The 24120-nt window shown below is 35.9% G+C and overlaps 1 protein-coding gene across 10 annotated transcripts in view; it reads right to left on the reverse strand.

Annotated features, from left to right (window-relative positions):
- The window catches only part of LOC120531761 (bromodomain adjacent to zinc finger domain protein 2B-like), a 268155-nt gene that overhangs the window by 43559 nt on the left and 200476 nt on the right, over nucleotides 1-24120 (reverse strand). For 3 of the 10 annotated variants that reach the window (XM_039757464.1, XM_039757467.1, XM_039757460.1), the window contains exons 13-26: nucleotides 20878-20986; nucleotides 20196-20297; nucleotides 19341-19551; nucleotides 19143-19235; nucleotides 18981-19042; nucleotides 16466-16531; nucleotides 15122-15187; nucleotides 14593-14637; nucleotides 14299-14331; nucleotides 13085-13150; nucleotides 11473-11613; nucleotides 7730-7984; nucleotides 4201-4415; nucleotides 857-931 (exon numbers count right to left, since the gene is read on the reverse strand). In XM_039757464.1, coding sequence (XP_039613398.1) covers nucleotides 857-931; nucleotides 4201-4415; nucleotides 7730-7984; nucleotides 11473-11613; nucleotides 13085-13150; nucleotides 14299-14331; nucleotides 14593-14637; nucleotides 15122-15187; nucleotides 16466-16531; nucleotides 18981-19042; nucleotides 19143-19235; nucleotides 19341-19551; nucleotides 20196-20297; nucleotides 20878-20986 — 1539 coding nt within the window. The remainder of the gene's footprint in view (nucleotides 1-856; nucleotides 932-4200; nucleotides 4416-7729; nucleotides 7985-11472; nucleotides 11614-13084; nucleotides 13151-14298; nucleotides 14332-14592; nucleotides 14638-15121; nucleotides 15188-16465; nucleotides 16532-18980; nucleotides 19043-19142; nucleotides 19236-19340; nucleotides 19552-20195; nucleotides 20298-20877; nucleotides 20987-24120) is intronic. The other 7 variants (XM_039757468.1, XM_039757465.1, XM_039757466.1 and 4 more) reach the window with 5 other exon arrangements.

Raw genomic sequence — 24120 nt, forward strand, 5'->3', positions numbered from 1 at the left:
GGACACATGTATTGTGTGTGTACTACTGTCATTATACATGCAGATTAGAATGTCATTGTGCAACAATATGTACATAAGGCAGTAAATGGGAACATTTCTTGAAACGTTCTTGAAATTGAGCTGCTTGTAATTGGTGATTAGCCTCCCATGTTGTAGTGGAGCAGACCGATCCAGTTCTCTAGTGCTAAAGGGCATGCTAGCCTGAAAATTTCAGATTCTTCTGTAAAATTATTATGTTTTTTTTTGGGTATGTGCCTTGATACTTTAGAAAAAAAGCATATTATTCTTTTACCTTTCTTTGTAGACTTACGTCTGACAACAGAGTTTTATACATGACCCAAAATCTATTCAGGTTCAGGTGGCTAACGCAAATGGCATGAAATTCTTTTATAATGATCTAATGCAAAGCACACACGTTCAAGACAGATAGTACTTCAACAAGAGAACAAGTGTTGCAGGAACTTTACTATGATAATATCTGATTATCTACACAAGTAATCACATAAGTCTCTTTAGCAGTCCATTTAACTGCATTTATTAAACTTATACCTCACATTTTTCACATAAGAATATACTTCCCCACCACTCTGCAGAAGCAGGTTAGGAAAAATGTGAGATGTTGGGTAACTGCTCATCAGAACATTTGTTTGTTTAGGATTTTTTTAATGACTGGGGCAACCTTAATCCATTATTAGGATCTGATTATTCTCATTCTAAAAAATATGCAAAATTTCTTAAAATGTAAACAATTAAAGGTACAGTAAAACTTCACTGATTTATTTATTTTGGTAAAACCATAATCCACATTAATGGCCTACGCTTTAATTAAAAAAGACACTTAATTTAATTAACTTACTTGCGTAGTTTACCTTCAACTACCCACTTGTCCCTCCTTAAATTTGACATATGATCGATGTTTTTATCGATTTCACTGAAAAAAGGGAAAAAAAGAAAAACAAGGTTTTTTTTGTTTATTACTGTACAGTATAATTGTGGTGATTAACATATAAAAATAACTTTTAAATCATTTTGGGTATTTTATATTTTGACAGTTCTAAACCACCATTTAAGCACAAAGTTTAACCTGCAGTGAGGAGCAGTCAACATGTTAGGAATGTTTCTAAGGGCAAGACTGAGGCAGGGTCCTCACATACACACAATCATGACGGTCTTTTAAAGTATAAATTACAACACTATCTGAAACCTCCTTTTTTCTAGGTTAAAAATATAGTAAAAAAAAAAAAAACATGTTTTTTTTTAAATTATGCAGAATACTGAAAACTTAACTCCCATATTTATTTCCAGTTTAATCAACTTCTGCAACAAATTTTTCACAAGCTATTTAAATTCTTCATTTTGAAGCTTTCAGTCAATTAAAAACTCTCCTGCAAGAATCATTACAAGAACTAGAAAGAACAACTACATAACTCCTGTTCTGTCTTTACACTGGCTTCTATTTACACTGGCTTCTACTGATAGATAGATAGATTGATTGATTGATTGATTGATGGACTGATTTCAAAGATCTTCTTTCAAGATAAACAGGTTAAGCCCTGTTTACTTTTTGTACCTCGTTACCATATACAAACCACGTCACATATTGTAATCAAGATGCCAGTCTATTAAAGATTCCTTGAACAATAAAGTAACAGTGGAAGGTCGAAGTTTAAGGACCCCAAAGCTGTGGAAGGGTCTGCCTTCTTCTGTAAAACATGCCCCATTAGCCTCTGCTTTTAAATCTTAACGGAAAACAAAATAATTTAGTCTGTCATCCCCTTCTATGAGCTGCTGATTAGTTGTGGTTTTTGTTTCTCTGTTGTGAGTCACCTTTATTTCTTAGTCATCTGTACAAATACATAAGCATAAGCATGACAAGAATTATAAAATGTTAATGACCCCTCCCTGTTCTGTTTTCTTCCTGGTATCCCATTGTAGCACTTGATGCCATGCTTTACTGTTAGTCCTACTTATGGGAAAGACACCACAGATACCAAAAGCCTTCTAATCTGAGGATTTCATCATTATGAGACTGTCCAGCATTTATTTATTATACTGCAGTATATTGTGACTGATTTTGTCACTGGCTTTCTGTTATAAAGTACTGTAGAACCCCAAATGGTTCATTTTCTACAGGAATGCTGATGACCACAGTTTCTTTTTCTTTTACACTTTTGTCAAATGGACATATCTCAACTATAGCATTACTGGACTTGTACTGTCAGGATCTATTTATGTTAATCAATCTAAAACTTGCTCTGTTTTTCAGTATTTTATCCTAATTTGTATTTTTGGGAAGGTTACTCATAAAACGTATAATATGTATTTTAGCTTTAACCCAATTAATTATCTCTGAGTCTGCATAATACTTATCAAAATATATTGAATTGACTTGACAAAGAAGCCTTCAGCTATAGCTGAGAGGATTTATTGTAAATTTATTTAAATTAGTGACCAATATACAGTATTGCTTATTGAACTCTGTCTCATTGATCCTGTGAGGGCAAAACACATCTCAGGGTCATATTGAACTCATAGGATTAGATATTTTACTTCATAATACCATAATCCTGCGCTATGATGTGCTTGTTCTAAGACAGGCTGTAAATGGATTCCAGTTTTATTAAGCAAACACTGCAAATGAAAAAACGATAAACTAGATCAGCTCAGTCATTATCCACATTTATTCCACTGAACTAGATTAAATGCCTTTCTCATGTAGGCAGTGCAGTGTGGACTTGCGTGTATCTGATGTATTTTTTTTTTTTATTTCGCCCTATACAGTTTCTCGTATTAGGAATTTATTCGTTTTCGCATACCCTTTGGGGTCAGAGCACAGGGTCATCTTACCCTTATCTGTCCAGATCATTGATGTTGAATCATGTTTTGCCTGTCATTTCAGAGAATTCAGTTTTCTTGATTTTATTTCATTTCAAGATGATGTGCTAGTCTGTTATTTGACCAATGAATGAACTTAATGAAATGAATTTACATTAGAACAACAATTCTGACAAGAACAGGCCATTCAGTCCAACAAGGCTCTTCCATGTTGACCATACTTTAGCCTGAACATATTTCATTACTGACACAAAAAATGGATACTGCACATGTCTGCCAGAATTACCATGTAGTATCTACATAAAATGCCAGAAACAGGCAAATCTTTAAATACAGGGTTGAAATAAAAAGAAGCAGATAACTACCATACCCTATATACAGCATATATACACATGAAGCACCAAGCTACAGTGTGACACTTTTTATTTTTTAGACTGTAGTGAGCTCCATTGGTGTCAGCCCAGGCTTATAGTATGTCACAGGCCAATTAGCCTAAACAGGTTGTTAGAATTTGTTAAGAACAGCTCTGATTTCCAAGTTTTATTTACATATTTTGTGTAATTTTTTACTGATTATTTTATTACATCATTCACAGTTGAAAAAATAATTTCTGCAATTCTTGCCTTAATTGTGTAGTCAAGTTTTAATCACACTGTCTTCCAACAGCAATGATAATTAGTAATATGCAATGATCAAATTGGGGTAAAATGCTTCATCATACCTTCACAGATTATAAAGGAATATTAGCAAGCATTAAGCATAACGTACTACTAGGTGAATAATGATTGATATGGCAGGGCCAGTGTGACAAATGAAAAGTTAATAGGAGGCCCAGCAAATTCAGCAATGGAAAAAGCACAGTTGACCATTGACATTTAAAAAGCATACTTTGTACATCTCAAAGAGAAGAGTTTTAAATTAACTGGCACCACTAAGCAGGCCCACTATGAACAAGAATAGGTATGTCCATTTGTGTGTGTCCTGTAATGAAGTGTTTGTCTCCTGCATTGTGATCAATGTTTTCAGCCAGTGTACTCTTGAAGTTCACACACCCGTCTAAAATAAACAAACTGGTTCAGGAAATGTATCAATGAGATTAAACTGGTGGCATGTGTGAAGAAAAATATTTACAGATATTTTATTTTGATTTCAGGAAAAATACATTCCCGGAATTTTTACTTGCAAAACATCAATACAGTCAGTCTACAATATGGCAGTGTAGCAGCCACCTAGGTCATAACATTGGCAACATCAGCTTATAATATTGTTCTTCAGACAAAAACAAATAATGATTTCGCTGAAAGTATTGACATTCTCTATAAAAAGCAATTAAGATTCCAGTAGGCAGATGTTACACAGTCTTACCTCACCACGCATTTGCTGCATGCTAGCTCATTTACAAGAAAGGCCAGCACGGATGCTTTCTGTGATGGTGTGTGTGCCTGGAATGCTTTGGTCTTCAAGCTCTCTGTCAGTTCAGTCTGGCCGCAATGTGCTTCCATATAAATCTGCAGAATCTCTGACACATTGTCCCGATTAATCCCAATGTTTGTTAAATGATCACCAAAAGCTGTTTTTGCCTTTAAAAAAAGTAGAAAGCAAGTCATAATAGCGTGCCCGATTATAAATTAATATTTGCAAAAAATACAGAAGGAGAAGGAATTTGTAATATAAATAAAAGAGTCAAATCAGTGATGCCAACTTTAACTCCAAAGTATTTTTGCATATTTATCCTTTATTGGTTTTAGAACAATAGTATTTATTTTGTTCTACCCTTCAATTACAGGTCAGTTTAAATATCTGGAGAAATTAACTTACTTTAAACTAAAGTAGTAAAATATAAATATCTGGTTATGAAACCTTTTACATGTGTCAGGCCTGCACCCCAGTGGCACTGCCAGAATCTCAGTCTGTTCTTTTAAGATGTTTTGCAAAGCCTGTGCTACCATTTGTAGTGGCTGTTACTGAGGTGGGAGAATATGACTGAGGTTTCATTCTCAGCAAACAAATTACCTGCTCAATTAGATTTAATTTAGGAGGATGACTCTCATCTCAGCTGGCTGTTATGCTCTTCACACCCAATGAAATTCTTGGTTGTGTTGCCAGTGTGCTTTTGGTCAATATAAAAACACCCAGTCAATGATGTTGGACGCATTTATTTGGGGCATCGACATATAAAAAGCTTCTTTTGATTTTGTGAGTGTCACTGATACTATATACACTAGTTACATCTTCGTTAAAGACTTAGCGAGTTGATTCTATAGGTGGCTGTGCATGTCCATGATGACAACAACTACACCACAATTCCCAAGTAAATGATATGTTCCTATCCCTTCACTGTACCCCTTCCACCTCTTTGGTATTGGTTTATCTTTATCTTAACTTTCTTCTCAGTGATTTCTGTACATGTTATCAAATTCTCCTGTAATCTTTCTAATGTGGGAGCTGATGACAAAGATGTATTATGAAGAGAGTCTTATTGTTCTACTACTGATGTCTGTCACAAACCCTTGATTATAGTATTTCATGCAGCACTGTGGAAGCCGTTGCTAATTTTACCAACTTTTGCTTTAGTGGTTTCCTTCACAGCTCCCATAATCGATTAATTATAAACTACATCTGTTCTCAAAGGCTGACCTAGGGTTTTAAAACTTTGCATGGATTCAAGTGTGAAAATATGCAAGCGCTGAAAGACAGAAAAATGTGTATGCTAAAAAAAATGCAGATTTATAAAACATGGCATAAGTATTTTTCAACACAATTTACCTTTATAAATTACAATTATCTTGTAAATGTATGTATGGAAATGTGCCCAGGTGTCACCATAAAGCAACCATATATGGACTATGCTAATCAACCTTGTGCATATGCAATCATGATACTGCAGAACTTCATTGGCTGATACAGCAGCATCCCTCCAGACGCAACAAGTCCTATTCTACGCTTTGCAACTGAGCACCCAAGAGCATGCGAGGCATTGTAGCGCCTCTCCTCTGCATTCTGGGGAAAGGCATAAGGTGCCAGCATCTGAGCAGGAACCCACTATCACCTGGCACAAGTAATGACATGATTACTGTTAAAATGAATAGCATAGCCCATATGAAAAACTGGTTTCAGCAATTTTACCTTGACCTACGGTATCATCACATCTGCCTAAGCTACTTTGTTTCAAAATAAATGAATCACAGGTTGTCCCGGGCCACTGAGCCATGATGTTTGTTAGTCTCATCTTAGCTTCACTGGGAATCTAACTGCTCCAAGTTAACAAAAGCAGCTTCATTCTTGCTAGGTGTCTTTATTGCAGTAAAGTGCTCCAAATATGTTAGGAAATCTGGAAACTGATAAACAATGCCTATTTACATAGGCAAAAACATGTTATGTTTTACATATGCACACCCACAACATATAAAAAGTAAATGTAGCTGCATTTCCCTACTTGATATCAAGGGTATTGTCATTTCCCAGTTTCTCCGAAATGTTGCATATGGATGGATCAGAATTGCTGTAAATATACGCACGTGATTGTACATGCACATTTCTAGCCTCCTATTTTACATATGCAAGTTTTATAATCCTGGCCTGACCCCTGGCCGGCCCGATTTTTAAGTATACCACTGATTTCTTTTATTTCTAATGGTTGTCAATCCTATCCACACTTTTGTGTTATGGTTCTAAATAACTCGTTCCTTTCTTTCACTGTGTAAATAGACTGCTTTTCAGTCATGGAGATTTTTTCTTACCTTCATGTTAGTTTAAACTTAATGTTTTACTAGGGGCTTCCCTCACCAACCCCCTTGGCCTGCACTATGCACCAGCCAGTTCACGTCTCTGACGCTCGCATATGTGGATTTCACTTTCACCAAACAACAAATCTTTTAATTCTAGTGGATACACCTCTTCATTGGGATGAAACACTACTTTTCCCTGATGGCAACACAAATTCACGGATCTACAAGTCTCCGACTTAAATTTTAAACCCAAACAATATATTCGATCTCTTTTCGCTGTTCCGTTATTTGACAGAGTAATAATTTCAGTTTGTTTGTGCTAATGCAGTCTTTACTACCATTTTTTTGAGACTTTCGAATTTTAGTACTTTCATTATCTCCAACCTGCTCTGCATGTGTACCGCGCCAACGTTTTTGAACCTCTTTATGAAGTTCTATTTTGTCATCTACAATTTGTCTTTTATTTCCGGCCCCGGGCATGGTTAAAGTCTCATCTCGCGGGACATGAAAGTATCTCTCTGAAAAATTCACGTCTCGTCCAAAGTTTTTTTTTTTTTTACAATAGAGAGATATGAGTACAATCCACATAACAGTGACTAACAACCAGTGGTTTGAGGGGGATGGAAAGCAAAAAGTCATATTATCCTTAAATGTTAAAAAGCATACTGTATGTGTGCAGTAATAATAAGAAATAAAAAGACATTGTATATTTTTGCTTCATACTTTAACTTCTCAACCAATACCTAAACTGATCTTGTAAAAAATAATGACTTAACAGTCCAAATGACGTAATTTTTAGTGGTTAGGACTGCTCTCTCATAGCTGTAGACCTGTGACTGACTCCTGGCACGGTCACTGTTCATATCAACTTCTTCTTAGGTGTGCCTATGTGTTCCTTTGTGTACTCCAGTTTTCCTCTCACATCCCAAAAAGGTTAACTGATGATTCTAAAACTGATCTTGTACAAGTGAGTGTGGGAGAGCAATAGCCCTCTGTGAATTTGAATCACATAAAGTGTGTTAGATAATTTAATGTTATACATTTGATTCCCTACTTTAATGTATAAACACTTACCTTATCTAAATAGTTCTTTTCATATGTTGGTTCATCTAACTGTAAGGATTTTGAATTAATGCAAAAACAATATAAAAAACAATAATACTTACACGATGACCTGGAGGAAGGCCTGGATCACACACCACAGCAGACAGCAACCTCACTAGCAAATCTTGCACCTCTCCCATGCTCTCTCCAACATTGAGTAATCCTTCCTGGAGCACACTTAAACTGGGAACTTCAACTGTGATGTCAAACCCAAGAACCTTCCCAAAATTACGGAGGAACTGCACCACCATTAAACAATCAGAAAAGGTGCTTCCAGAAAGCACAAGTCCAGGAATTCGAGGTAACTCAGGAAGAGGCTAGAAACAGTACAATTTTAGTTAGCATTCAGTGCTGTACTTAAAATGAAGCACAAATTTTCTGCATTATCTACTGCAGCTAAACAGGGGAGGCAACAGGCTATACCCAAAATGAACACAAGTTTGTGGAAAAAAACAATGTAAAAAAGTTAAATTCACAATGTTGCCTCCTTCATAAGCTCAAGAAAGAGTAATCACAGTGGCAAAATGTTACTAAATTTCTGGGCTAGTCACTGATTGTCAGTAGCCAGTAACTTGTGAAAAACCAAGAATGTAGCTGCTCGCTGGTACCAACCAGTGAGTGGTCTGCAAAAGATCAATCACCAACTTTATAGTATTGTCATCTAACCTAAGGTTATATGCTCTTGTCACTTGCATAAGGAGAGGAGTTCAGCTGCCAGCTGAGCTGACTAATGCTTTTGGAGTGCCCACTTGAGTGATGCACAAGACTCAAAAGAGTATTGAGCATATGCTGGGAACAAAAAACACCTTTCAGAATAAGTTAAACACCCACTTTCAGGAGAGCTTCACTTGCATCTCTGGAGAGGTCTGGGACATGAGGTCTATCTAAACGGATCTGTCTTAAGACCTCAGTAATGGAAGTGACTGAAAGGATCTGCGCCCGGAAGGATGCTGGTGGTTGACATTGCAGTAACTCTAGGGCCTACTGTTGGACCAGTGTAAGCATAAAGGTATTTAGATCTGACTAACTAACCAGTGGGCCAAAAAGGCGAGAGCTCCAGCAGAGGCCAAAGTGGAGGTCCTTGTTGATGTAGTTTGGTAAGAACAAGGAGAATGACTTTTGAATGACCACAAAGAGGTTCTCCCTGGGAAAGCTTTTGCTGGAGTTTTGGAATGGCATCTCTCTCTAACAGATGAACCTCAGATCCAAGAAGAGCAGTAGTATGGATACTGCTCTGTCCATGGAACAGTATACCAACACTTTATCCTCTCCCAGACATTTGACTGGTTATAACAGTTTGCCAAGCCTGTCTATATGTACTTTGTAGACTGTGTTCCCCCATGATATCTTGTGAAGATGCTAGAAGAGTATGCGGTCCCAAAGCCACTGCTACATGCCACTTCCATCCATCCATTTTCCAACCCACTGAATCCGAACACAGGGTCACGGGGGTCTGCTGGAGCCAATCCCAGCCAACACAGGGCACAAGGCAGGAACCAATCCCGGGCAGGGTGCCAACCCACTGCAGGACACACACAAACACACCAAGCACACACTAGGGCCGATTTAGAATAGCCAGTCCACCTAACATGCATGTCTTTGGACTGTGGGAGGAAACCGGAGCGCCCGGAGGAAACCCACGCAGACACGGGGAGAACATGATAATGCCATTCAATATCTGTATATAAGGATAAGAGTTGTGTTTGTGTACTTACAATAATTTAGATCTGTTCAACAATTGTATGGACTCTGCCTAGGGTGTAGCTTGTGCATTACATTATTCTGAATAATACTTTAATAAAACACATCTTATCACAGGTAGATTTTAAAGCATAATTTTCTCTTTGGGCACTGTATCTAGGTATTAAAGTTATGATGAAGTAGATGTGGCAGGTTCTGATGTAAAGTAACAGTATGCTTGTGAGGTAGAGGTTAGAATTGCAGATCCTGAAAGTCTGAACTCACATGAGTCAGTGTAGAGACACAATCTAAAATTGCCATTCAAGTTGTAATCAAAATTTCTTTTGTTATTTTATGTATCGATGAAAAAACTTATTCTAAAAGGGAAAGAAGTAGAAAAGAAAAACAATGGTTTTGGGTAAACCTTATTATACAGGATAAGACCAATTTTACACAACCCAAGGTACACAAGTTTTTAGTTGACAAACTTGCGTACTCATTTTTCATTATAGAAATGCTGCAAGTGGCCAATGTAAGGGAGAGTTACACTTAACAAATATGTATCACTCCAAGGCTAATCCACAGAGACAAACAATGCGCAGTTCTCAACTGTGAGATGTGCTTATTTAATATGGGAGCGAAAAGACAAATTTGCGTGAAAAGTAAATGCTGAACAGAAAAGTCGGGGAGCAGTAAGCAAGAGAAAACACTCACTAAAACGAGAGACAAACTAAATCTGTGAAAGGAAACAACTCACTTAGTTTACTTGTCTTAAATCGTTAACCGAAACACAACACCAGTGCCTTTTTACGTAAATAGTATGCAGAGGTTATGAAAGCAGACAAATAAGTGTAGATTCATATCACTCTACATTTCAAGTACTTAAATAATACAAACACCATTCATGTGCCCCTGGACATGTATAGTCCAAGAAGTGCAACACTGTTACAATTCGTGCAGCAACAAAGAAAGAGGGAAACTTGTAATAGCACAAAAGCTTTTAATTTTAGACACAATGTTTTGAAAACGCTAGTAATTTTATTTTAAAATGAGTCAAAGGCAGATCAATATACTGCCCTGTGCAACATCAACCTATTTGTCTGCAGGTAAAGCAGCTCAGTTGTAGGCCAAGCCATCAATGGTTATAATTATTAAAGCAGCAACAGCTCAATGAGCTCAACAACTGATATATATAATGATAAACATTGCTTATTGAACTAACTATATGTGTCCAGAATCCAAGAAAGTTCTGACACTTCTTTTCTTATTATATCCATAATACACTTTCTCTCAAACTTTGTTTGCTGGCTGTCTTATTATAACATCACTTTACCTTTTACGTCTGTGTTGTTATAAAAGATCAATTACTGTGTATAAAATGAGGACCACTAACGTGGAAGGTTTAAGCAGCCCATTTCACTCAGTCTGTTCTTTTGTAATAGTTAATTTAGTTGTGAAATTTTAATTATAGTATTGGTATGCATTTGAACAAGGAAGCAATAATGAAATCTTGTTCTCTCTGTAAAGCACATTGTAGTTCGGTGGGGGTGTTAGGTACTAACCATTTTTTAAATTTCCTAAATGGTTTTCTTATTCAAATTGGCTGAACATTTAAACAGGTTTTTATTTACACCCTATATAAAGCATAAATATGTTCTGAGATTTTTTCAGGTATGGAAGACAGACACTTTGAGGTAAGGTAATTATTTCTCATAATGAAAAGAATAAGTCTTGTTTTAAGTTAGTTATATTCACTGATCCAGAGAGTGTTAAATGTTGTGTGCCTGTGAGAATTATGGCTCTATAAACCTATACCACTTCACATAAAGCTGCCCTCAGTTATTTCTTGCAGTATCACATTTTAGACACATGGTGGCAGCACAACATTTGTGCATTATGTCCCTTTCTTCAAGATTTACAGAAACCAAGTAGGAAGACATTGTCATCTACTTCACAATATGACCACATTTCAGTTTGTCACGGTAGATCCAGAAATTCAATACTCAGCAGATTTTATTACAGAAATGTCTGATCTTCTAACTTCAATATAAAGGTATTTTTGTGCAATAGGTAGCTATTAACAATGACCGTCAAAAGGTGTAGATTATATAAAAACAAAAATTACCTTATGGTCTGATAAACACATGTCTTCATTTGGCTTCTTCAGCTCTTTAGCAATTTCCAATTCAAGTCTCCTCAGTTCCAGTTTCCTCTCTTTATTTAACCGTTTTTCATCTCTCTTTTCCTGTTTTAATCTCTCCTTCTCCTTAATAAAAGCATGTATAGAAATTTATTTCAAACAAACAAGCTGTAAAACATGATTTAACAATTAAATAAGGAATTTTTATAACAGTACAAATAGATTTAAAACATTTGTTTAATATTTTGTATATCAAGACATAACAAAAATAGAAAATATTATCTGGAGATTTCCTTAACTATTCCCATTATTTCTTCCCATTTTGCTTGTTTTATTCATCACTCATTTTTATTGTAGTGTAGCCAAAATCATTTTAGCTCCTAGCACAATTAGATTTGACTGCAGTATTTTTCAGTAAGGTCAGCAGATCAGGTACTGCTGAGTTGTCTTCCATTCTAGGAAATCTTCCCTGTATGGCATCCAATTCAGTCAAGTTTCTTTGTGCAAGTACTTTAGATTGTCAACGTCACACACTTTTATTGAAGACCACCAAGAATTTAAACATTTTGTTGTTTTGTTTTCCATTCCTGATCTTGTGGTAATACAACATTCACTGAATTTTCATTTAGACTAATTCAGTCTTGATCAATGTGATTTCTACATTTAAATAAATTCTTAGCATTACAATTCCATTCATACAGACTTTTTTCTAAATACACTTTATTCCATTACAAGTTTAAAGAAGTAAGATCATATACAAGCCGCTTAAAAGCAAAACCAACCATGGATCATAAAGCAGTCTATCACTAGAGATGCTCACACACCATCATGCCAATTCAGAGTCCTCAGATTTGTAGATTACCCACATAAGAGGAAGAAGACACGAGTACCCAAAGAAAACTGAACCTTGTACAAAGTGCAAACTACATGCAGATTTGATTTTTTTTGTGGTATAGAAATTTAGCAAAAAATCCATATTTTAGAAACTCTTTTAATACCAAGTCTTATGTCTTTTGGCCATTATTGTTAGCTATACTTCTGTAAGCTGTGCACTTTTAGCTGAAAATAACACTGATTCAGAATTGACTATCTGCATGTGAGATCGTTTGCATCTCAAAACAGTTCAGAACAAGGAAGAATATATTAAGAGGCAAATAAATTAAATGAAGCAAAGTAGTAGAGTAAAAGACACCTAGGTATCTAGAGGAGGTGTTAACATATTACTCAAAAATGTTTAAATACCCTGTTTGGTATTTCTGAATTTCAAGACAACATTTAAATAAAAAGATTAATAAAATAAATATTTCTGTGGAGAGTTAGAATATTATTCCTTATTAGAATATCATTTAGGCTTAAAACAAGCTGTTCCCAGTGGATAAAAATGGAAAATTTTGGTTTATAGTAGTGATAGCACATAGCAGGAATGAAATGATTATTGATACAGTAATTTAGCAAAGGTATAATTCACCTTCTTAGGGCTAAAGCCAACAACATAATCAGACAGCCCAGTAACGTTACTCAAGGTTTTAAGTTTAGACTATAACTCTGAGAAGGTGCTACACTCAAACAACTGCTCATTGCTCTTTGAAATTCTCACCTCGGCTTTTTTTCGAGCTTCCATAGCTTTCATTAGCATCATGTGCTGCCTTCTCCTTTCACGTTCCTAACAAGGGAGAAACGAGCTGTCAGTTTGATACCACCTAGATGACTCGTCATTAACATGAACATGGGACATCACAGCTTAATGCAGCAGGTTTAGCAATAAAAAGACAAATCACGGGAAACAAAATGGCCAGTCTGTGTATGTTTTAGTTGAGGTTTAGGAGGCGTACATAATGAGAATCAAAAGCAATAGGGAAAAGCAACAGATGTGAGGAGGACAATGTCAAAAACAGAAGCATATGCTTTTGGTTAGGATAAGTTGTGATGCTTTTCCATAAGCAGATAGGTAAAGCACGCAATGGCTGGCTGATACAGATAGGTTACTTTACATCTGCAACAAGACAATTGTAATATGCACTACATATGTAAAAAGCATTACATATCTTTTTTTAGTATTAAAATTTTAGCTTTTATCTAGTTTCGTACTAATTTACATGTGCCTGCTGGATGGGAGATTCTATGACAATTGACACTCTCATACAAATAAATAGACTAGGACATAAATCTTTTTAAAGTTACTAAAAATGATATGCTTTTTAATTATAAAGCATAGTGAACTCACTACGTCACTGACAGTATTTTGCTTTGCCTTACAATAATATGGTCCCAATGGGCACAGGGTTCACTGGGGCAGGGTAACAAAATGTTAACTTAGAAAGATGTAAGAACATTTTTCCACTGACTACCAAGCTTTAAATTGCACTTGAACAAGCAAAAAACATTCAGGAACCACAATTATAATGGTGATGGATCAACAGGCTTAGCATCTCAGACAGAAATGAAATGGTGATGGGTAGTTTTTCTTTGGGCAACATTTAGCTCCATCACAGCGCTCTTAAAGCAAACATTCACTTAATAAAAGACATGTAATGAATGGGTTTTACTATCCATGTGGTATACTGACATTTTTTATGAGCATATGGGGTGCAGACTATAATACAGAGATTGGAAAGAAACAAAATGCAATTAAGAATAAGAAGTCAATCGGTCCCTAAACACAAACAGCAGATGTATGCAATGCACTGTGCTGTAAAGCCATGCAGAAATATGTAATATGACAGCAGCCAGTGCTACACTTTATGCATTGCTATGACAACCATATCACAATCAATTCACGATGCGGTGTTAGATGTACAAAAATAAACATACCCATACCATATCTAGTCTATGCCTCTCCAACTCCTGGTAGAAAGAGTTGGCAAAGTATTATGAAACAGAAATCACAAAGTTATCAATCCAGTTCATAAGAAAACACAACTGCTCTCCCCCAACCCCCCGAAAGAAATGATACCCACAAACCACAAGAATGAAAGACAAGTTATTAAAATGACATTAAACAATACATTAGTACTGACCACAGTAAAAGATTTTTATTTAAAAATAACAGTTAAAATACTATAGCCAAAAAAAAAAACAAACAAAACAAGGACTACTAATACTAACCTGATGCTTTAAAAGTACAGCTTGTTGCCTCCTCATTTCTTTCTCCTTGAAACAGAAATTTAAAAAAAAAAACAGTGAAATAACATGTACAGTGAAAAGAAACTCTCATTACTGTAAATGGTTTACTGGAAATTGTGCTGACGATATTTTCCCAGCTAACAAGTACACTTCACTGGCTCCTGCAGTTATGTATGTCTGATTCAAGACGTTTAGCCCTTTAAGAGTACAATGCTGTACTTTATGATGTGCACTTCATCCAAACGGCACATTTTTAACGTCAGCCTCAGAAGATAAGCAAGTAAAAAATAACTGCCACAATTAACATTGCACTTCAATACGGGCCTAAGCCTCCACAGAAATGCTAACCATACCCTAAGAGTGCCATGTTGGTCTGGGGTGTGGGGGTAGGGGAGTTGAAGGGAAATCAAGAAGACACTAGTCTGAAAAACAAGTTGAATTGCACATAGTTTACTCACGGTCTTTGCAAAACATCATCCAACAAAGCCTTTGTGGACCCTTCTTAACTAACCTTTGTTCTTTTCTCAGCTTCCAAAATTTTGGCATTTGCAGCTTCTTCTTTCTTTTTCCTTTTAGCCTGTGCATGCAAAACAGGTCTGAAGGTCATGCAAAATCACTGCCATACTTTTTCAACAATCACAGTCTATAACAAATGAGCATGATCATAAAACACCAGATATCAAATAAAAAGTTCATTAACACTCACTAAAGCAGTAAAACATCTACAATTTATAAAAAAAGTTAAAAGCTCCTGAAAGCATGAATTATGACTATTTACCTTCATTCTATATACGCCACCAGTTCTAAATAAATACCTTATAGTTTTTTTTTTTTAAAAATGACTGAAGCGTTCAAATATGAAAACCTATATTTCTAAAATGGCAGCCATTGGTTTCTTGAATGCTTTTCCTGACCAAGATCTATCATGTCTAGGTGATCAGTTTAGAAAGGGGAGGGTGCAGAATTCTTTGCATTACTTAGTGGTGCATTTATATGTGCTGCAGGAAACTTTCAACACACTAGAACCTACTCTGAAACCAAGTCCATCTCCATGAATTTGACAGCTGTCCTCCCAAGTATTGTAAAAAAAGCTTCTTGATTGTCATGGTTGGCATTCTGCTCTGTCATGCACTAAATTCTTCTGAACTCTGATTACGATATCAAATAAATCACAAAAAAACACTACTTTCAAAGTTTTAGAAGGAGTTATTTCCACTGTAAGGAGTCAAAATCAATATTCAGATTTCAGAAATTCTATTCTAAACTTGCATTATGGAATTTTTTGACTTATTTCCAAAACTGTGGTAACATTTATGACAATGCTCTCTTCAGTCAAATGGCAAGCATGGTACAGTATGTAAAAAATATAACTGAATTAAAAACACAAATACCTGCCACCTTAACCCAAGAGGCAGATACTGTAAGATTGTTCTAAAAATCTTTCTTCTAAAATTCTGTCCATTAGAGAGCTGTTCATAAGGCATTTAAATAAAAGAAAGGCTCTACCCTGATGATAAAACTACCAAAAAAAGGGACAAAAAATGAAGCTGACTTACAAATGCCACTTGAGAAATTTCCACAAATTAAATTTACAGTAGAGTTACAGAAAAACATTTTTAAAAATGGGGGCTTCCAATTGACTATGAATTATGGAAAAAAACGTGTTTATTCTAGGAAAATCTTGAGAATTCTAAAATTAGAGGCTTAAATCAGAGCTTTTAAGCTGTTCTTTAATTAAAAGATGTTTTAGCATCAAGCCAATAACAAGTCAGCAATAGCCCTAAAAAGACTGCAAAGACATTAGGCTCAGACACACTTGCTACTACTACACAAATCGCCCTTTTACTACACATACCTCAAGAATTTGCTGAGCTCTTAGCTCTTTTTCCATTCTTATCTGTTGGATTCTTTTTATTTTCTCCTATGTCAAAAAAATAAATAAATGAAACTGTGTTGGTTGGTGGAGAAAAGCATTTTTATCTTTGAAAGCATACAAAATTGAGATTTACAATTATGCACAACTGTGCTGGTTATACCTGGTGTAACCTTTGCTGTTGCAGTCAGGCTCATAAAAAATATGCATGAACTCCATAATGCATTAATATATTTTATTTATTTATATAATTCATTTGCAGTGCTTGAGTCAACAGATCGTGGCACAATTTCCTGCATGTATTTAATTCACGTTTATAATGCCTTTCAAGATGATACTATGTTGTAATTAGAAGGACATCGTTTATAAAACAAATAGGAAAATATGTACAATTATTTTAATACAAATTCTAGTGTATAACCAAGTCAAACATCAGATCTGTGGTTTATGCATCCTAACTGTTCATGAACACTTAAAGAAGTGTGGATAAGATGTGGTCTATTTGCTCAGCCAGACTAACATCTAGGAACCAGTACTCATTCACAATTTAACTTCACTTCCCCGTTAAATATGCACAAATTTTACAATGGAGAGTTCAAAGTTTAAAGAAAATATTTATTCGGCAATACACTCATTTTTCAATATTTAAAGCTAATGTATCACCTATTAAACTCTGTGGTCTTGGTATTTCTAATGAATAAATTGATGTGATATCTGTTTAAACAACACTTATTAAGGCTTGAATAAAGCAAAGAGTACAGTAATCCCTCCTCGATCGCGGGGGTTGTGTTCCAGAACCCCCCGCAATAGGTGAAAATCCTTGAAGTAGAAACCATGTTTGTATGGTTATTTTTATATATTTAAGCCCTTATAAACTCTCCCACACTGTTAACATTATTAGAGCTCTCTAGACATGAAATAACACCCTTTAGTCAGAAGTTTAAACTGTGCTCCATGACAAGATAGAGATGACAGTTCTTTCTCACAATTAGAAGAATGCAAACATATCCTCTCTTCAAAGGAGCGCCGTCAGGAGCAGAGAGTGAGAGAGAGTGTGACAGAAAAGCAAACAATCAAAAAATCAATACGTGCTGTTGGGCTTTTAAGTATGCGCACCGCGATAAATCAGCCGCAAAGAAGGGAGCAACGTGAAGGTAGTCTTTCAGCATTTTTTAGAATAGCGTCCGTATCTTGTGGGCAAACAGCCTCTGTGCAAACAGCCCCTCTGCTCACACCCCCTCCGTCAGGCGCAGAGCATGTCAGAGAGAGTGAGAGAGACCAAGAAAAGCAAACAATCAAGCACCACTCGGGAAGCACATCGTATATCATTGAGGAGTTTTAGTTAATATGTAATACATGCTCTGATTGGGTAGCTTCTAAGCCATCCGCCAATAGCGTCCCTTGTATGAAATCAACTGGGCAAACAAACTGAGGAAGCATGTACCATAAATTAAAAGACCCATTGTCCGCAGAAATCCGCGAACCAGCGAAAAATCCGTGATATATATTTAGATATGCTTACATTTAAAATCCGCGATGGAGTGAAGCCGCGAAAATTGAAGCGTGATATAGCGAGGGATCACTGTACACGTAATGGGCAGAGACTGAACCCGGATTTCTTGGTTGAAAGTAGAATTACATCAGTACTAAAATTTTGACTTTGGTATCTATACCAGATTTTGGACATCAGTACCGGTACCAAATCGAGATTACTCCATAACCCCCCGTCTTACTCCAGCCTCCCTGTTTTGCACAGCCATTACCCTTCGTCATAGCAAGGGGTTTTTCCATGAACTCCTGATCACGCCGCATTTTGCAATGCATCACCCTTCATTGCCACCATGTCATGCACCATATTGTGAAGTCACAATTGCTTCAAAGCAATAATGAGAAGGGGTCCCCTGTTAAGTCTAGACACATTGAAGCAATAACGGAGTGGAGGTGGAAGAACCTGTGAACTCCCAATCACACCACAGTTTGTACCACATCATTCTTTACAGCCACCTCCCAAGTGTACTGTGCCATTACAATGCACTAAGCTCCAGGGGAGGATCCACCATAAAGTCGCAATCTCTTCAAAGTAATACGGGTCCTTTTTCAGCACCGGCATACCACACAACCCTAGTTGAAAGGCAAGCATGGTAACCACCACACCACCATCATAACCTATGTGGTGCTGTTTCTTTGTTGACAGATCACACTGTTGTATTTCTGAACACTCACTCCAACTCTGAGCCACCCGCAGTGCAAAGTTATATGTCAATAAACACCAGGGGTGCAAAATTATAATTGGAAGATATATTGAAGTATAAAATTTTACACACAATATTCCAAAATTAAACAAAGCATTAACCTGAACATGATAATTCATAGAGAATATTTCACTGATCTGCTGCAATCAAACTACAGCAAATCAGTCATTTGATCTTTATAATATACATATAGCTTTATTGTAAACAAAATTATGAAGTAAAAATATTTGAGAAAAAAATTATACCTGTTGCTTTAAAATCTTGATTTGCTCTTTTTGTTTTCTCTTTTCTTCAGCAGCCATGATTGCTAAACACAAAGATACACTTTGTTGGTTGCTGGCAAAGAAGTACTGCTCCTACACTTAAGTGGCTTTATTCACAAGTACCACAGGAAGTCAGCAACCTACCTTGTTGTTTCCTTGCTTCTTTAGCAGCACGTGCTAAAGCTTGCTTTTCAAGTTTTCGCATTAGTTTTATCTGGGCTGCCTGCCTTGCAATTTCTGCAAAGCATAATGTATTAGTATGTAAATAACACATACAATAGACAACTGATTCAAACTAAAGCAAGAGAAAAAAATCACGAATTGTTGAATAATGGGTCATACCTTGAGCCTCCAGTTTTCTGATGAGTTTAGCATCTGTAGCACTGGGAAACTCGAATGCGCCTACGTTGGGAGGCCGCCCTTTTCTACGCCTCATTCGAGATCCATCGGTTGAACGCTGCCGTTCGGGATTTGGGGGTCGTCCTCTTCTGCCTTCCATCGCACGTATGCAGGGGACAATTTCTTCTTCTTTCAATAATGCCCATTGAATACCCTTAAAAGATCAAAAAAAAAATATCACTAACTGATTAAAAGGCAGACCACAGCGTATGACTTGGATGCTATATATACTGTTTACATGTCTTATTGTATTCCGTAGCAGGTTCAGGATCCAAAAATAATTATCATCTCCTATTATTCATTATGAAATATTCTAGAAAACGTTCTTTTAAAATGCCAGCAATTTCTGACAAAATGTGGAAATAATGGTGATAAGTTTCACTAATACGTTTAAGCCTTTAGTAGCTAAATTTAGCTATATAGCTCTAGTGTCACTCAGGATAATAAAGAAGAACTCCATATTTTGCACAAAAAAGTGTAAGTTTTTGATTAATTAGCTGGAGGTTGTTTTTTTTTATGTGATTACTGAACCACTGAGACACTCCTCATCACTTCGTTGTGGCCGGAAATTTTCTTCCGCACAACTGCTACTTGAGGGAGGACTTTACCCTCTACCCCACTATTGTGCACCCCAAATACTCAGAAACAGTATTCTTGATTTTTATTGGTCTGTTCTTCAGTCTGCCAAGCTATATTTTTGTCCAAGTTTGTTAGCAAACTTTGGAATTAGTTATTCTAACCAATCATTAGGTATTCTAAATAATCCTGAATAGGATTTAATAAACAGAATTTTTTTACCTGAGGTCCATCTCTGGCTTCATAGAAGTCACCAGCCCTTATTTTTGCACTGAAGCTAAAATTATCTCGTGTGATGTCCGTTATTCTGTTCCTTGTTAGATACTGCAGAAGATAAATCAAAGGCCTTTGTAACAGAAATGCCCGTCTCAAAATGTTAAATTAACAAGGGGAATCTTGAGAAATGGACAAACATCATAGTGTGCTAAAAGGAGTGCCTCAAATTATGGGGTCATTATTGTCACAAGTACAGGGTACTGTGAAATTCTTACTAAAATTATATGCATATGATCACTCTCCTTACTTCATTTCCTGTTTTAAATAGGAACCGCTGCTGAAATTCTTTCACACAATTGCAGTGCTCATGTTTGCAATGTATGACTAATAGTAATCTTACAAATGAGAACTATATTAAATTATACTGAGTTTCACAGAATTGAGATAAAAGAATTGTAATAACACTAGCATTCAAACTCAGAAAAGGAATTATATAAAAATCTGCAGACACTGGAGAAGGTATTAATCCAAAGGATACCAGTCAAGGCTGAAAAAGAGAGTATTGTTTGCTTTTCTTTTTAACAAAATGAAATGTCTTAGTAACATTGTTAGGCTGTATAAAGGACCAGCTTTTAAGGATATCTATATCTTCCATCTCAAGTATCTGTAAAAATGGTGCATCATTTACCTTTACTACCTCTGGATATTGCCGTAATTTTTTCCCACAAGGTGCATAATAGGCCACCTCCGCTTGCAGACGTCCTCCAAAGTTTTGTATCCTTGTTTCCCTCTGCCATCTAGAAAACAAATAGCATCTAACATGTTTCTATCTTTTAAAAAAGTGGCTCATCTATCATGTATTCTGCAAGTACAGACAGTAGATTTGATCAAGGAAAAATAAATAATATTGTCAAACCCATTTCATCCAATTTCAGCAAGAAAAAACGATTTGGTGATTGGAAGCATGCTACCAGTTTTCCAAAGTGCTCCATAAACGAAATGGATGTTTGTATGAGTAAAAAACAGAGTTGAGAACTGAGTGCTATTTTTCATTACACTTGTGATAACTGATAAAATAAATAATCAATAATGATTTCACCCAAATTCTACTTTTTTATCAATTAACTTTCTTGGTGCTAACTCTGAGAGTCTCTAGGTCTTGGAATTCTATCTAAATACGGTTAACCCTGAATGTCTCTTGGGATTTAACTGTTAGTCTACATTTACTTATTTGGCTGATGCCTTTATTAAAGGCAACTTTCAACATTTATAATACAATCGCTTACATTTATTTTGTTTTTCCAATTGGAGCACAGGCAGGCAGGTCAGGTGACTTGCTCACGGTCACACAGTGTCAGTAGTGGGATTTGAACTCTCAACCTAAGGGTTAACCACTACACCACACTGCTTGTCTGATACAATCCAGTGTAGAATGGTAAACCTGAATAATGCTCAGGACAGTATTCTGCTGCCATCTAGTGGATAAAATAACAATATACTGCCAAAAAAAATCATGAATATTTCTGTATTTTGCATCTCTAAGGTTAAGTCAAAAACATTCACAAGTGGGGCACAACCTTAAATTAGAACACAATGGCATGCAAATGAGAAGCTGTAAAGCCAGTTTTAGAACAAAATGAAACTGAACCATTAGTTGAACCAAGTGATAGTGATGATAATGTGAATTGGTCCTCAGGTGTTGACACGGATAGAACAAATGATGCACATAGCACTATACGACCAAACTGTAATATGCCTGGTGAATTAATTCCTTTGAAGGTTAACCATGGTGAACGTATGTGTTGGGAAAAAGGCAAAATGATTGCAGTAAGGTAGAAGGATATTAGCCCCTTGTTCATGATGCAGCTACTGACGTTCATGTCAGGGTAAATGTGTAAGCCCAAAATAACACAAGGGGCCTGTCAATCTTTTGGATCAGGCACTGGCATTCTACCCTCTCATGCTCAAGTGAGAGAAAAAATATTATAAGTGCACATAGAAACACGCTTCTAGTGTCCCGACAGTGGTGACTGTCTCGAAGCAAAGGACGTGTATTAAATCTACGTCAGCAGTAAACACTGGACGGACCTATCTTAACTCTATTTGTGTTGACATTTTGGCATTTACACGTTTCTGTTACACATAATAACATTAACATTTTTTACTCATTCTTCCAGGGGTAAACATAATGCTAAGTAGATTACAAGAAATACTACATTACATCTTCTCCCCTCATTGATATGAAATTTACTTGAGAACTGTGGTTCCCTTCTAAAGTGCAAGGACAGATTTTTCACTGATTAGTATATTTATATTTTTTGGTCATGACTATGTTTGAGGATGTATCTTTTGTAAACTTTATGACTGCCATTCCATCAATGTGTGTTTTGGCCCTTCATGTCTTTCTAGACGGATATGCTGTGGCATCCAGAAAATGAATGGATAATAAATTAGTCAGGGGCACGGCAGAATTTGGTTGCAAAGCAGTGCACCCATACATACACATACACATATATCATATACAGTTATACAGTATGTGTAAGTGTGTGGCTTCAGCCTGCTGTTAATGGGGATAACACATACATAAAAAGCAAAACAAAATGTAAAAGAAAGATATTAAGTATAAGTAAGTGGGTCAGCACAGAGTGCGGTGTTGTCCACTGGGACTGACACTGGGACGCCTACTGTGTTCAATGTGTAGTGTATGACATTCAGCATCTAAAAGCTCCAAAGTGAATGCTGCCTTAATGTACAGTTTATTGTTTTATGACCTCAGTACATAGCAGAAGCACCATTATCAACGATCTAAAGTGTTTAATTTAAAAATTGCATGCAGTGAAATAAGCAATGTATTACTAAGTGTCCACACTGTTCCAGGACTGTTTTTGTAATAATGTAAATATTACCAATTTTCTTTAAATGTTTTAACTTTAAAGGGATTTTTCTTGTAGACATTAACAATTCTTGTCATCCCAAACTGAAAAGCCCAGGGCTCAAGTGTATTTTTTAATTTGAGAAGAATGCAAGAATTAAAAATGTTCCTTTGTAATATCCAAGAAGCATTAAGAAGTCAAGTATAGCATTCCTGTTGGCATTCTCAAAATTTATTTAACCACACATTGGACAATATCAAATTAAAAGAAATTCTCGGTTTCAGTATTGACCTTGGCAATAGGAATGGAGTGACAAATCAGTGTGCTGTGAGTTAAGATAACTGAGAGATTTTGAACATAACATTTTACTATAATCTTGCTAAAAATAATGGAGATTAACAAATACAAAGTGAATATTATCACTTTTTATATAGTTCAAATTTAAGACACCTTTAATGACAATGAAAAAAAAAACTATTAATAACCGTAAACTATCATTAAAAATGCTTCTCAGTATTTTTTTTTCATCCAAGAAACATTCCTTTTAACAGTCAATTTGTCAACCTTAACTGTTTAGAACATCACTTCAAGAACGGACAAAAAGTTTAGTAGTGCTTGTCAGAAGTCCATCAGTTGTAATAAATGTACTTGAACGGATAAACATCTTCTTGTGAACTATCTGCTTTAGAGATGCCCTCTGAAAAGCATTTCTAAATATTTGCATCTATTTTAGATAACAAAGTTTTGTATTACTTTTGGTCTAAATCTGATCATCTTTCAGCAAAAATCTGGACCACACATTAGAAGAGACCAGATGTGTATTCACAACTATAGAGTGCTATTAAAATATAGTCATAAAATAGTTTTAAAATTGTTACATTTCATGTTGTAAATGGTTCTCATTAATACAGCTGCTTGGAGTATTCAGACTGCAGAAAATGACTGACCAGCACTTCATTTCTAGTTTTGTTTCCTAGAAAGTCATTAAATATGGTCAAAGCAAACACAGGAGACATCTGGTAGTGGCATCATGTTTAGATTGGGTAGTGGCACAGGTG

This window comes from Polypterus senegalus, chromosome 6, assembly GCF_016835505.1.
Source record: "Polypterus senegalus isolate Bchr_013 chromosome 6, ASM1683550v1, whole genome shotgun sequence".
Lineage (NCBI taxonomy): Eukaryota > Metazoa > Chordata > Cladistia > Polypteriformes > Polypteridae > Polypterus > Polypterus senegalus.